At 45.6% G+C, this 16549-nt stretch overlaps 1 protein-coding gene across 1 annotated transcript in view; it reads left to right on the forward strand.

Annotated features, from left to right (window-relative positions):
• Window positions 1–16549, forward strand: part of CNTD1 (cyclin N-terminal domain containing 1) — a 144089-nt gene that overhangs the window by 97800 nt on the left and 29740 nt on the right. The window contains exon 5 of the mRNA XM_063425852.1: window positions 11937–12099. Coding sequence (XP_063281922.1) covers window positions 11937–12099 — 163 coding nt within the window. The remainder of the gene's footprint in view (window positions 1–11936; window positions 12100–16549) is intronic.

Genomic DNA, 16549 nt, shown 5'->3' on the forward strand with positions numbered 1-16549 from the left:
ATCAGAGTTCCACATCAATTGCCTGGATTGATTGCGGGTTCGTTGGCAGTTCGGAGCTTGGCAAGTCACCTGTCGGACTGCTGCGTCCTCCTTCGGAAGGACAAGGTCTCAGCGGTGCAATATGCCGACCGCTTGGGGGGCGCTCGGTCTCGCACACTGGAGGTGACGAAGGGGATTTCCAGCTTCTGCGTCCAGCGCAACATCGCCTTACAGACAGAATATCTGCCGTGGGAGTCGAACTTGACGGCGGATTGGTTCTCGAGACATTGGAAGGATGCCAGCGACTGGGAACTCTTTCGACCCATCTTTCTCGTACTCGAGCGTCGCAAGGGTTCGTTCACGTGGGTCTATTCGCCTCCGGGACGACCATCAGATTCGGACATACTTTAGTTGGCTCCCGGACCCAGAAGGCGTGGCGGTGGTCGCGTTTCGACAGGTCTGTTTTTTCTCTGGAAGCATAGGTGTTTCCTCCGTTCGCCTCGATCCCCCGGGTATTACTTCAAGTTCGAGGTCGACGTGTGTCCTTAGTGTTGTTGACTCGGCTATGGCGGGATCAGTCTGGTTCACGGAGCTTCTGGATCTTTCCTGTCGGGATCCTCTTCTCTTACCGTCCTCTTGGACTCTTTCGGGAGTGCCTGGTATGTCGAGGCGTCATCGCTATCGGCCAGGGACCTTCTCTGGGATTCCTGGGCTCCCGGGACGAGGAGATGTTATCTCTCAGCATGGATTTCAAGGTGTCGTTGGTGCTTGGGACAGGATACCGGGCCCTTTACCAGCCCGTGACCAACATGCTGAGTGTCTTGTCCCTCCTCGGTGATTTGGGATGGTTGTGCCGTCCGGTTAATGTGACTAGTCAATTATTTAGGCGGCGTGTGTTCCGTTTGGAGGTTTTTTCCCCATCGGTCAGGACCCGCTGGTCTGCAGATTTATGGGATGAGGCTGGCACGTCCTCCGGCACCTAAATACTATTCCCTCTGGGAGGTAAGTATGGTTTTAGCGTTTTCTTCGGGATTTGGCCGGGGTTCCTTGGCTTTTCCCTTCGCCAGCTTTCTGCTGTGTTTGCCCTCTTGTTGTGTCTGGTTTCATTCAGACGTGTTTCTGATGTCCGGCCCTTCGCCCCTGTTCGGACTCGATGGATGAGATGGTTATTGACACTGGCGGGGGTGAATGCGACCTTTGGAGTGCATTCGGTTAGCGGCGCTGCTGCTTCCGAGTTTCCTTGGTGGGCGTTTCTCTTCGGGACCTTTTGTATGTGGCGGTCTGGTCCCGTGAGGAGATTTTGCGCCAGTTTTACTTTAGACCGTCGGACAATGTTTCTCTGGTTTTGCTGTCGGAGCATTAAAACAGCAAATATGAAGCCTCCTGTCATGATATAAAATTGTAGATTATACTAGCTTTAGTGTAACTATAATCCTAATTTTATTAATGACAGGAGGCGAATATTTCCCACCCGGTTTCTCTTTCCCTCCCTTTGTTTGGATTGATTGTTGGTTGATTTCTACGGGTTGTTGAGTCGCCTGGGCTAGATATGGTAGTCTAGGGTGCTGCCTGGGGAAGTTAGGGGAGGTATCTGTTATATTGGTATGGTCAGTAATTATATACTGGGGTTTTATGTTTTTGTACTATCAGTACTGTACCGTGGGATTTATGTTTTCTCAGTACATTTCATTCACTAATCAGTGTTTTCGACTCTGTTTATCTCGTTTCAGTGTAATGGTTCGACTACATTTCATAGAATCGACGGTTTCACTGGATGAAGCGCAAGATTACATCTGTTATTTGAAGTCCTTTTACAGATGGCATTCATTGTTGTGTTATGTTTCTTCCTTTTATTAGTTTATTGCATTTTATGTACCTTATGTCTTGTCGCAGCGTGAAAGAGGAAATGGTTGGTTAGGAGGAGCCTTTTATAGATGCCTTATGTTTTTGTCTTTGGTGTTTTTCTCTCTATGTTAATGTGCTGCTGTGGAGTTCTAGTAAGAGAGACCGAGGACCCAACACAGGAGGGGGCCCGGCGGCTTGCCCTTAATGCCGCCGGGTGCAAGGCCCCTCCTATGCATGCCCGGGAGAGCCAGCCTGTCTGCAGCTTCGCCGAGCGCAGAGCTGCAGACTGAGGGGGTCTCTTGATCTCACCCAATCAGAGCGTGCCGCGGGTTACCACTGCAACGCTCTGACTGGCTGAGATCACGAGACTAAACTTACCACGTGGTCTGCAGCTCTGCACCCGGCGGAGCTGCAGACCGTAAAGGGAGCCCACCGGACCACCAGGGATACTGCCTGGCCTGCCCACTGGACCACCTGGGAAAAAGTTAATTATAAGGTACTTATGCCTCTGCTCCCCACCCTGCCCTCCTACCACCCTCTGCTCCAGCCACCCTGCCACCCTCTGCTCCAGCCACCCTGCCACCCTCTGCTCCAGTCACCCCCTGCCCTAGCCACCCCCACCACCCTCTGCCCCAGCCACCCCTACCACCCTCTGCCCCAGCCACCCCCACCACCCTTTGCCCCAGCCACCCCCACCACCCTTTGCCCCAGCCACCCCACCACCCTCTGCCCCAGCCACCCCCACCACCCTTTGCCCCAGCCACCCCACCACCCTCTGCTCCAGCCACCCCACCACCCTCTGCTCCAGCCACTCCACCACCACTGCCCCAGCCACCCTCTGCCCCAGCCAGCCTCTGCCCCAGCCACCCCCTGCCCCAGCCACCCTCTGCCCTCCTACTACCCTGTCACTGTTCTCCTACCACCCCCTGCCCTGTCATAGCCCCCCCTACCGCCCCAGCCACCCTCTGCCCTCCTACCATCCCCTGGCCCAGCCACCCTACCACCCTCTGCCCCAGCCACCCTCTGCCCTCCTACCATCCTATGCCCCCTACCAACCCCTGCCCTGTCACAGCCACCCTACCACCCTCTGATCCCTACTACCCCATACTCTGTCACCGCCCTCCTACCACCCCCTGCCCAAGCCACTCTCTGCCCTCCTACCACCCCACTACCCTGTCACAGTCCTCCTACCACCTTCTGCCCCAGCCACCCTCTGCCCTCCTACCACCCCACTACCCTGTCACTGTACTCCTACCACCCTCTGCCCCAGCCACCCTCTGCCCTCCTACCATCCTATGCCCCCTACCATATCCTGCCCTGTCACAGCCACCCTACCACCTTCTGCTCCCTACCACCCCGTACCCTGTCACTGCTGTCCTACCACCCCGTGCTTCACATACACGATCACCATTCCCAAACACTTTCAGACCCCACACACTGTCGCCCCCTACACCCATCCAAACTTACATAACCCCTCCTAATCATGTCACTCTCACCCACTGCAACCATACAATACTCCTTGCTTTGCCACACCTACCCTATTGCATTACCCCCCTCCATCAACCCTGTCAGACTCACCTTCTCTTGCACTGTCACACTCACCCCACGACCCTGTCACTCATCCTCTATCAGTCTGTCCCACTCACCCCCTTCACCCTGCCACACTCACCCTATTACAGAAACCCTTACAATCTTGTACTCCAACTGTGCAACACTCACCCCACACCCTGTCACACATAGGTAGACAATGTCAGGTACAGTCATATATACATACACCGGCACTTATGTATACACGACTGCAAGGCTATGTAACCATACCCCCTCAGTCATGTATAAACGATTGGCATAATTGCTTATTACATTTGTTTATTGCAAATTAAGTTAGTTTGCATATTATGCCATAACTACAGTCAGAGAGATCATAATGCGGCGGCACAGGGAGACGCTACACTGCAAGTCTCTGAACGATGAATACAGAGACTAGCTCTCTGTATCCAGCGTATCCTTAAATAAAACAACAGCACCTTATACACACAATGCAACCCCTATTTTTAACTTTAGATGTTAGTGGGGGCCTCATGTTTGAGTTTCGCCTAGGCCTCACAAAGTCTAGAGCCGCCACTGCTCTGGAGCAGATTATTTCACTGTCAGTGAATTATAGTTAGAAATTCTACCTATCTCTATCAGAACTTTTAAGAACTTTTTCCCTGGTAGAGATAGATTAAGTTACAGATAAGTAAAGAGTAAGATAGTTTCAAGATGTCTGCTGTCAATGGGATTTTAATAGATCGTCCGAGGAGTATGATGAATCGATGATGTGATCATGATGTGAGAAGAAGGGGATTCCTTCTATCCCTGTCATGGGGTTATATGTCATTCCTTTACTGTTAACCTTCTGACCTGGTCCAATGGAGTTTTTGCGGCAAGTCTTTATGTTAATGGCTGTTGACGTCATTTTGACATATATTTCTATATGTTTCAAACAGCCGGTGGAGTTGTTGGCTTACGTCAGGAGTATTACCAGCTATTATCATATAGGGTTAACTTCTTGTTAAGGACAATTTAGGAATGTTTTCATTTTAAGATGCTTTAGTCAGTGTTTCTCCTTTCTCAATTTGGACTTTGGTCGTTCAAACCTTGCTTACCTAATCATTATTCTATGTCAAGATTTTTTAAGTTGTCCAACATAAATTTATTTATAGGTCGAAACCTATAGGTTGATGTGAAGGTGATTTATTGAAATATATTTTTGGAAATCCAAGTGAGTGCTCCTGTTGTCTTCTTTGTTTATATATATATATATATATATATATATATATATATATATATATATATATATATATATATATATATATATATATATAGTGACAAAAGTACTCCTTTCCCTTGGTACCTTGTCCTGGGATTGGGGTGTTACACACAGTCTTTTCAGGCTTTAGAGACACTTCACACGCTGGATGAGGTAAAAGGACTTGCTCTTTTATTGTGGCTCCAAAATAAATGCACAGTAAGGTATAAAGGTAACAAAAATATACAAAACAAAAGCCTTGCTCTTCTGAGCACTAACTAAACAAAATAATCAGCTAACTGGGTTGGATGGCTTGTCCATTTCCCAACATAAACAACCTTACTGTTTCAGGTTTTCAGCTCTCTGTTTCCACTCACAGAAACCAAACACAATCTCCCTCCTTCCTTGGCAGGGGAGTACTTAATAGCACTGGTAATTGACAATCCTTTTCAGGTGAGTTAAATTAGGATTCAAACTCTGGAACTGGACTTCTCACCTGTAGGTTACAAGCAACTTCCAAAATGTGGAGTGGAGCACTGGCCCACCCTACTCTCCAAGTACTCCACCCCAGGGCCCAAATATACACATATTTAAAGTGTAACATTCATTATAACATAACACATTTCCCTGGGGCTAATTACACAAAGTAGGATCCTTGCAAAATCTGGGGTGGTATATAGATTCCCTCCAGCACAATTCCTTGCTTTCGGTCACACATCCTCCCCCCCAGCTCAGACCTATTGGGTCGAGCGACCATGGACATTAGCGAGTGCATCCACGAAAGACCATCTGCATTTCCCTGTTTACTCCCAGCCCTATGCTCTATGGAGAAATTATAGGGTTGCAAGCTAAGGAACCAGCGGGTTACTCTACTACTTTTCTCCCTGTTTTGGCTCATCCAAGTAAGGGGTGCATGGTCTGTCACTAGTCTGAATTTTCGTCCCAAGAGATAGTATTTAAGTGTGTCTACTGCCCACTTTATAGCCAGACACTCCTTCTCAACAATGGAATAGTTTCTTTCTTGGGGATTAAGCTTCCTGCTTAAATATAATATGGGGTGCTCCTCACCCTGAATTTCCTGAGAGAGAACAGCACCTAGTCCTACATCAGAGGCATCTGTCTGTAAAATAAATTCTTTAGAAAAATCAGGTGTTACCAACACTGGTTGGGCACAAATGGCTTCTTTAAGCTTTCTGAATGCTTGTTCAGTCTCTGGGGACCATTTACCACTACTGGAGCATTAGCTTTAGTAAGGTCAGTTAATGGGCTTCCAATTGTAGCAAAATTGGATATAAATCTCCTGTAATAGCCAATGAGGCCAAGAAATGTTCTCACCTGTTTCTTAGTCAGTGGTCTCGGCCAATTTCGTATGGCTTCAATTTTAGCAACTTGGGGTTTCACTAGTCCCCTACCAATAGAGTAGCCCAAATATTTTGCTTCCTCTAAGCCAATTGTACACTTATTGGGGTTAGCAGTTAAGCCAGCATTCTGTATTGAGTTAAGGACAGCCTGTACTTTTGGAAGGTGAGATTCCCAATCCTCACTGTGTACTACAACATCATCCAAGTATGCAGCTGCATAGCGCACATGCGGCTTTAGTATTCTGTCCATCATTCTTTGGAATGTGGCAGGGGCACCATGCAAGCCGAAAGGCAAAACTCTGTACTGAAATAGGCCATCAGGAGTAGAAAATGCGGTCTTTTCTTTTGCTCGCTCTGTGAGTGGTACTTGCCAATAACCTTTGGTTAAATCTAGTGTAGTGAGGTACCGAGCTCTCCCAAGTCGTTCTACTAGCTCATCAACTCTAGGCATGGGGTATGCATCAAACTTAGAAATAGCATTCAGTTTGCGATAATCATTACAAAACCGTACTGTATTATCAGGCTTTGGTACCAGCACAATTGGACTGCTCCAGTCACTTTGTGACTCCTCAATGACTCCAATATCTAACATTTTCTTAACCTCTGCTCTGATAGCTTCTCTGCGAGCCTCGGGTATTCTGTATGGTTTGAGATTGACCCTTTTTCCCGGTTCTGTCAAAATGTCATGTTTAATCACACTAGTCCTTCCTGGGACTGGGGAGAATACCTCTTTATTTAATCTAATAAACTCCTTAACTTCCCTTGTCTGGTGTATTGACAGGGTCTCTGAGATATTTACTTCGGGGTCAATATTACACTTATCAGGGAAGGTTGAAGCCTCTGTAGTAACCAGAACTTCCCTTTCTTTCCATGGTTTTAGCAAATTGACATGGTATATTTGCACTTCCTTTCTTCTACCTGGTTGCCTTACTTTATAATTTACCTCTCCTACTCTTTCAATAATCTCATATGGCCCATGCCAAGTTGCCAGGAATTTGTTCTCTACTGTGGGAACCAGGACTAATACTCTGTCTCCTGGTTGAAATACTCGAATTCTAGCATTCTTATTCTCTATTCTGCTGATTTTGTTGAGCCTTTTGCATGTGTTCTTTGACTATTGGCATAATGGCTTCAATACGTTCCTGCATCTGAGTTATGTGTTCTATTACACTGCGATGTGGGTTTGCTTCTTGTTCCCAAGTTTCCTTTGCTATGTCAAGTAATCCCCTGGGGTGTCTGCCATACAATAATTCAAAAGGTGAGAAACCCGTGGAAGCTTGGGGTACTTCTCTAATGGCAAACATTAAATAGGGCAATAGAAAGTCCCAGTTTTTCCCATCTTTATCAGTTACTTTGCGCAGCATAGCCTTTAACGTTTTATTAAATCGCTCAACCAAACCATCGGTTTGTGGGTGATAAACAGAGGTTTTGAGGTGTCTAATGTGAAGGAGCTTGCAGAGTTCCTTAGTAACCTTGGACATGAATGGAGTACCCTAATCTGGTAGGATCTCCTTGGGAATCCCAACCCGGCTAAACATCATCATTAACTCTTTAGCAATGGACTTTGCTGAGGTTGTGCGCATAGGTATTGCCTCAGGGTAACGGGTAGCATAGTCTAGTACTACTAATATATACTGATGCCCCCTACTGGATTTTACCAGAGGACCTACAAAATCCATAGCAATACGTTCAAAAGGCACTTCAATAACAGGCAAGGGTACTAAAGGGCTACGGTAAGCCGTAAAGGGCGCAGTGACCTGACATTCAGGGCATGACGAACAGTAGTTTTTGATAGCTGCGATTACTCCAGGCCAATAAAATCTCCTCAAAACACGCTCTCTTGTTTTGTCAACCCCTAGGTGACCCCCCAAAACATGGCTATGTGCAAGGTTTAACACAGTGCGCCAATAGGCTTGTGGTACTAACAGCTGCTTTGTAATAACGGACTCTTTTTTTCTCAACTCTGTACAACAGATCATTATCCACTTCAAAATAAGGGTAAATAAGAGAATTCCCTGCATTGACAGGGGATCCATTCCTTATAGAAATATTATTCCTGGCTACCAATAATGTTGGGTCAGACCACTGTGCACTTCTGAAGTTACCAGGCCTAACCTCTAAATCAACTAACTCTATATCTGGTTCAGAGCTTCTAGAAGGCCCTGCATTAGTTTGTTCTGGGTTTTCACCAACTAATGTTTTTATAGGGGAGTGCTGCATACTGTTAGGCTCATCATCATGATCTCTCTCATCTGCCAGAGTATCTGCAAAAGGAAATTCATCATTCTGTTCACCTGATGGGTTTTCAAAACAGGCCCATAGGTCTAGAAAATGGGGAAAATCCCTTCCAATAATCATCTCATGTGCCAGTTTTGGTACCAGCCCCACTCTGCAGTTTACAGTACCACACTGGGTTTTAACAAGTATATCTGCAGTAGGGTAGTTATGTATATCCCCGTGTACACAAGCAATATCAACTTTTCCAGAGTTAACAATATGAGTATCCTGTAATAAGGATTGGTCTAGAAGGGCAACATACTCCCTGAATCTAGCAATGCCTGTATATTTTCCCCTCCACATTCACGGTACACCCAGGGTGACTATTCAAATAACCATTTTTTTCCACAGAACATACAACCTGTGAATAAAGTGCAATTCCTTCCCAATTATTACCAAAATTACACTCCATTGGTTCAACATTTTCAGGACAATATGTCCAAAGTTTCTGCATTTAAAGCATTTTATACCATAATTAGTACTTTTTGATTCATTTGTAGGCTCTTCCCACCTCCCAAAGTCTTTTTCTCTTTTAACAATGTCTCTTGGGTAATAAGACCCTGTTCTCTCATCAAAAGACCCCCTTTTCCCTGGAACAGTCTTACCAGATTTGCTGGGGTTGTAGGTTTTCGGATTCTTGGGTCTCTCTTGGCCAGAAGGTTGAAGCAGTTCTCCCGCTGCTATATACCGTTCAACCAATTCAACCAATTGGTCTGCTGTTTGGGGATTGCTCTGGCTGACCCACCGACGAAGTCCAATAGGTAAGCCTCTTAGGAATCTTTCCATCACCAGTTGCTCCACAATGCGGCTGGGTGAGTTGATCTCTGGCTGCAACCATTTTCTGGCAAGGTGTATCAAGTCAAACATCTGTGAACAAATCGCTTTATCCAGGCTGTAAGTCCATGAATGAAATCTCTGGGCGCGGACGGCTGTTGTCACCCCCAGGCGTGCCAGTATTTCTGCTTTCAGCTTCTTGTAGTCACTGGCTTCCGCTGGTTCCAGATCATAGTATGCCTTCTGGGATTCACCCGTAAGAAATGGTGCTAGCAGACTTGCCCATTCCACTTCAGGCCAACCTTCTCGCTCAGCGGTTCGCTCAAATGCCATCAGGTAGGCCTCTACATCATCTGTGGATACCATCTTTTGCAAGTAGTGACTCACTCTGATCACCTTTGGACATTGTGGTGATTCTGTGGCATCCCTGGCCAGCCTTTGTGTTAGACTCTGGATCTCCTGCTGTATGACACATGTGGCATGCTGCTGCTCCTCTATGAGCAATTGATGAGCTGCTGCCTGTGTTGCTTCAACTTGCTTGAATAAAGCATCTGTATTTTCCTTTTGAGCCAGTACAAGCTGCTGCAGTATTGAAATGCTCTCTTGCTGTATTGCATTAGTCTCTGCAGTCCTCCTGTTTATCTCTTGCTGTATAGCAGTGGACTGGAGCAAAGCTTTCATGACATCCTCCATTTTCTCAGCAGTCTCTTTCTCCCTACTTACAGACTTTGCCGTGTGCTGCCCGCATCCTCCACCATATGTGACAAAAGTACTCCTTTCCCTTGGTACCTTGTCCTGGGATTGGGGTGTTACACACAGTCTTTTCAGGCTTTAGAGACACTTCACATGCTGGATGAGGTAAAAGGACTTGCTCTTTTATTGTGGCTCCAAAATAAATGAACAGTAAGGTATAAAGGTAACAAAAATATACAAAACAAAAGCCTTGCTCTTCTGAGCACTAACTAAACAAAATAATCAGCTAACTGGGTTGGATGGCTTGTCCATTTCCCAACATAAACAACCTTACTGTTTCAGGTTTTCAGCTCTCTGTTTCCACTCACAGAAACCAAACACAATCTCCCTCCTTCCTTGGCAGGGGAGTACTTAATAGCACTGGTAATTGACAATCCTTTTCAGGTGAGTTAAATTAGGATTCAAACTCTGGAACTGGACTTCTCACCTGTAGGTTACAAGCAACTTCCAAAATGTGGAGTGGAGCACTGGCCCACCCTACTCTCCAAGTACTCCACCCCAGGGCCCAAATATACACATATTTAAAGTGTAACATTCATTATAACATAACACATTTCCCTGGGGCTAATTACACAAAGTAGGATCCTTGCAAAATCTGGGGAGGTATATAGATTCCCTCCAGCACAATTCCTTGCTTTCGGTCACAATATATATATATATATATTCTAACTAAGAATATATCACGGTCATGCTCCTGAGCAGGTCAGAGAGGAGACGATTGCAAGGGTTATTGGTTAAAACTTTATCGTATTAGACATAACAAATTTACTGAAAATAAAGAATAAAGGGCAGTCTGCCACAAACAGGATACTTTGTGAGAAAAAACAGGGTTTAGGCGCTATGCCACAAACAAGATCTTTAGAAAGTAAATGAATAAAGTATTTTGTATACAAGCAGGCTTGAAGTTATACCAAGTAGTTAAGGATTTCCAGGATACTTTGCAATGCAGCTAGTTATAGGTAAATACCTTTTAGGATAAGGCAATACAGGATCATGCAGAGTTGCAGAGGTTGAAACAGGTAGGTATATTCTAAAATAATGTAATGCAGGTTGCTTACGAGATCATGCAGTGATGCAGCAATTGAAGCAGTTCAGATTCTTCAATGAAGGCAATACGTCACAAATCAGGATTCTTGTAAGCTGATAAGGAAAGTCTTTCAGGCAAGTTCAGGATGAAGTAATGCAGGTTAGTGCCTTTCAGTATGAGGAAATGCAGATGAGTACAGGATGAGGCACTGCAGGTAAGTTCTCTACAGAATGGAATCATGTAGATAAAATACAGGATATTACCAGGAACAGAGATTATTTATCAGAACATAGACTTCATCTTTAACAGAGCATAGACTACCGACTGGGGGGAGCATTCAAGACACTGTTGTGTGCTGGGAGTAGACTTATCAAGCCTCCTCATTAGTTAATCCAGGGGAGGTTATTAAGGTGAGCGAATAGATTAGTGGTTAGGGAGGCCACTAGAGGAGAAAATCAATGAAGTTCACTTAAAGGGCCAGTAATAAACGAAAAGTCTTACATGTCAGTTTTGAAACCTGACAATCACACTATATTACTAATTTTGTATATAACTAAACTTATAGCAATATATATGTGTGTTTGCTGAACAAATACTTTTTAATTAACACAAACTTGTCTTATCTGTGTTCTTATCTTTATTGACACAGATGTATTTACTCACTGTCTGGTTCTTTAGCTGACAGGGCCAAATTTTAAGAAAAACATCTTGTCTTTTTATTTTAGGAAGCGATATACCTCATGGCATATTAGCTAAATTGCATTTTTGCCAGTATTCAGGTCAGCTCATAAAAAGAGGCTAACAAGGCATTAGCCTGGGCATTTGGGGGCGGCGTTTTTTGCAGCACCTTGGAAAGTGCTGTCCAAGGAATGCCTTGTTAGCCTCGTGGTAAATACAGCCCTGCATTAAATAGCTTATCGGGAGTCAATGAACTGCCAGTAAACATGATCAGCTCTAATTTAATCAAGGCCAAAAAGTAACAAAGCATTTTTTATTTTATACAAAATCTGATTTTATGCAAAATTGAATATGCAAAAAATACTGGTAAATTTAGATGGAACGCTATTAGATTATGTTGGTGTCTGTAATTTACCTCTAAATGCTTGTTGTGTGAAAATATTTTGTATTGCAGATAATCAACAACAATATGGTACTGCAGTTTCTGCAATCAGCAGGCTACAAATACAGAAAGTCTGATCTTCTAAAATCAGAACTCACTGTACTAAGGACTTTGCATTTCAATGTAAACCTCCTTTCACCTTTTAACTATGTGGATATATTGCTGGAGGTTTTAGGTAAGAGAAACCAAATACTTTGACTTGTATTATATTAGATCATGAAAAGCTAGATTGTTAAAGCAAAACTGTACTTACTTTGTCCCAATCACTTCCTCTTTCCTACTCTTTTTTTTGTTTTCATGTTTTTCCAACTAAAAACATAAGACAAAGTAGGGACTACTTTGCAGAAATCCCAACATGCAAAAACACATTTCAGGGTATGTGGCTTCCTTATTTCAGGGACGTGGCTTCACCAGGTACAGCGCGACCTCCCTCCCTTTGAAAAGTATCTCTCACCACGTTTGTCATTCTCGGTTTATCCAGAGCCTGGCATCTATATGGAGTAAGAGACATGGCAGAGATGGATCCAGAACCTAATCTCGGGAGATACTGGTAGTGGGGTGATAGGGGCTGTAATTGAGCAGTTAGTGGCTATAGTATGTGGCTGCCTGCAATTGGGGAGAGGGGCTGTAGTGTGAGGGATATGGGCTGCAACAGGGGGAGAGGGGCTTTAGTGGGGAGGATGTGGAACTGTAGTGGGGAGGTAGTCATGGAATATGGACTGTAATGGGAGTGTGGGGTGTAGTCATGGAGTGTGAAAGGGGGGTGTGGCAGACTTCATTCCCTTGTATTCGGTTGTCTTGTTCATCTCCCGAGTGGATGGTGTGTGGTCCCCCTTTTTTATACCTCCCCAAATACTAAACTCCCCTGGCTTTTAACCCCAAATTAACACCCTAACACATTAACCCGAGTGCTTTCCCTGAGTGGCCGCCATTTGTATAACCGAACGCACATGGTCCAGGCCATTTTGTCTCCCGAACACAGGCAGCGTGGAACGTTTGGAAAATATGAACTACCGACTGGGGGGAGCATTCGCTTCCTAAAAGCCAGGGGAGCGTCGGTGTTTGCACAGGAACCCCTGAAAGCCGAACAGCTGTCACCCTCATTCTTATGACCATGGGCTATCGCCTTGTGGCTTGTCGGTCAGAACCTTACCCGAATGGCGATTTACCAATCTGAGCGCTATTTGCATATGTTGGGCTTTCAGACCAGAGCTTTTTGGGAATATACAAATTGTGGGGTTCCTGTGAATTATAACTATGTTTTGGGGGTATTTTGTATATATGCTGTTTATTTACCTGTACCTGAGAGATAATGGAGTTACTCAGTTATGACTCAATTATTTCTCAGACAATAGGTCACCTGGGAGGGGCTTGTGTATGTTTTGTATGGAGACCCCATGCTGCGAGTCTGTGCATAAAAAGGCTGTGTTTGAGCGAAATAAATCGGTTGCACTCCCAGAACTGTGTGTTGTCCAGTTACTGGGGAAAATAGAGCTATTCACATTTCAGCGCCTTGTTCCAGAGTTCCTGTTCTAGAGGCTGTAGTGGGAGTGATGGGAACTGTAGTAGGGATGTTCAATGCTGTTGTAATGAAGTAAGGGGCTGGAAGTGGGGGTAAGGTACTGTAGTTTGGTATAGGGGCTTTAACTGGGAGGATGGGACTGTAGTGGGACATAGGGGCTGCAAATGGGGGGGTTACTTACTGTCTAAGTAGTAATGCCGCTGTGTGGACTGTTCGCTCCACTAGCTCCTTCTGCAAACTGCAGTCTCAGTCAGGCAGGGTAAGTTGTGTGGGCATCAACCTCCCCCCCCCCCCATAAATGTCTACCCCTATGTCTTTTTCCTCCTTTGTATCCATGTCTCTCCCCACATGTCTCTTTCCTCTTCCATTCATGTCTCTCCTTCCCCCTTTCCATGCATGTGTCTTCCCCATGTCTCCCTCCCCCCTTTCATCCATGTCTTCCTCCCCCCTCCCATTCATGTATGTCTTCCTCATGTCTCCCTCCCCCCCTTCTTCCATGTCTCAACCCCCATGTCTCCCTCCCCTCCTTCCATTCATATTGCCCCCTCCCCTTACTCCTTCATAAGCAGCAGTCATCTGCCTTACTCACAGAGCCGACCTATACGAAGGTATTGCCGGCTCTGCACTCCTACAAATTGGTGGCTCCCTCCCTGCTGTTTTACCTGTCATGGCTTGGAAGGGGGCCTCTCAATGTCCAGCGGTGCTCTGTGTCAGACTGAGCGCTGGCTAGTGAAATGACACCCAGGGCTCCTACACAAACCGTGAATGTACTCCCTGCTGATATGTGTGTGTGGTTCTCTTATGGAGCCGCAGCAAAATATCCTGAAAATTAATCAGGATCGAGCGAGAGAGAATTCAATGGTCATTTCTAATGCTTTGAAAACTCTCTCTCGCTCTCAAAAATATTGATTACAGGGATATTATATAGAATTTGTTAGCATGTGGGAGCTGCAATTAAATGTGGGAGACTCACAGAACGTCCGGAAGAGTTGGGTAGTCTGTCTTTGTGTTATGTATTTTTCCTACACTTGGCTTTTTTAGACTCAGGGTGGAGCTGAGTTTTATTTGACCTTTTTTGGGGCTGGTAAAAGAAGATGGAAAAAAAGAGAAGACATCTAATGGTAAGTATTATTTTTTTTATTTTTCAGGTATTTAATTTATTCCCCCCTCCTCATTTTATTAGGTTGAGGGTGTGACTGGGGCACCCTTAGTTACTGGGGAGGAGGGAATTATTTTTACAATTAGCCCCCATCCACCACCAATGGTTGGGCATGGGGGGGGAAATAGGTCTACCCCATTATGGTTAAGAGCCCCCAATTGACACATCTGCTATAATATCTCTAAACAATTATTATCATTACTGGTATTTATATAGTGCCAGCATATTCTGTAGTGCTTTACAATATTTTCAAAGGGGGAGATTTAACAATAAATGAGACAATTACAAAAACTTACAGGAACAATAGGTTGAAGAGGGCTCTGCTCAAACGAGATTACAGTCTATAGGAGGTGGAGCGTAAAACACAACAGGACAGGAGGTAGCAACGAAACAAGATGGAGTGAAGCAGAGCTGGAGGAGAGCAAGGGACAGGTACGTGAGATAGAGGTAACTCTGGGAAGCCATAAGCTTTCCCAAAGAGATGGGTTTTGAGGCACTTTTAAATGATTGAAGACCTGGGGAGAGCTTGTTGGTCATAGGCAGGCTATTCCAAAGGAAAGGAGCGACCTGCAACAAGTCTTGCAAGCGTGAGAAGGTCATGGGCAAAGTGGAGAGACCGAGAAGGGGCATATCTGCGGATCAGTGAAGAGATATAGGGGGGGCTATGTGACGGACCACCTGGCACCACGACTGGGTGCCTCCGCCAATTGCTGCTTCCTAGTAATCCTTGAGTACCATAAACACCACACCGGACACCGTAGCCACCGTAAACCCCACAGCCAGCGTTACAGCTTGGTTGGGGTCTCACTTTCCTCCACCCACCTGGACCCAAGACCAGGATCCAGCTTCCAGTGGGTAGACCTCTCCTAGTCCAGAGAGTAAATCAGGCTGCTCTTACAAAAGCAAGTGTTGTAATCCAAGGGAGTATAGTGATTATAGCAATCCCCAGAGTGAATATGGCTGTCCCCTCCACACATGAGATGAGGCTCTATGTTGAGGGTGAAGAGGAACTGCTTTAATTGAAGCCACAACTGGCCTGTATGCAGTTCACCATGCAAGGGGTTTCCGATTACATATTCCAGGGGAACTAGACCTGAGAGTAGACTACAGCAAAAACATTGTCTCTCAGGTCCAGGACACTCCCACACAAATCACGATAACCCCTCCCCTGTGCCTGGGAGATAATTGAGTCAGGAACTATACTAAACTCAAATATGTCCAGGCACAGAACACATACATTTTTAATAACCTCCCATCAGTACCCCCAAAACACATGGAAAACGCACAACAGTCACATCCCCTGATACTGTCAGGGTACCTGTAGTCTCTACCTCAGAGGAGGTGAGAGACTTAGACGTTTATCCTCCCGGAGGGGTTGTTTCTTCCGTTCCTCGCGGTCCTCTCGGCCATTTACAAGCCGACCGCGAGGGATCCACTTCCTTATATGACGCGACGCTCAGTAGTCGACGTCATGACGCCAACCCGGGTCGACCTGTCAGTCAAGTCCCGAGCACTAATCAGGACTCGTCGGGGGCGTGATTACTCTCTAGAATCAAGGTATAAAGTAAGGCTTTCGGCATCTGCTCATTGCCCTGTCGTGGTTCTAGCCTGTCTAGTCACTCAGTGCTCTTGTATTCTAGTTGTCTCTTTGGTTCTGACCCGGCTTGTTTGTACTACCCTGTTTATCTCTGTTACCCTTTGACTCGGCTTGTCTCTCGCTTACCTGTCCTCTCGTTCCCTCGACCTCGGCTTGTTCCTAGACCATTCTCTACTTACTCCTTACATTAAGTCCGGCCATTCTAAGGTCCGGTATACGTACCTACCACCTGTTTGTACTCTGCGTGTTGGATCCCTGTCCCGATCCTGACATTACGACAGGGCCAATGGATCCTGCAGGTACAAACACTCAGGTTGGTCCTTCTGACTCTAGGTTCGACGCCATGG

This window comes from Pelobates fuscus, chromosome 6, assembly GCF_036172605.1.
Source record: "Pelobates fuscus isolate aPelFus1 chromosome 6, aPelFus1.pri, whole genome shotgun sequence".
Taxonomy (NCBI): Eukaryota; Metazoa; Chordata; class Amphibia; order Anura; family Pelobatidae; genus Pelobates; species Pelobates fuscus.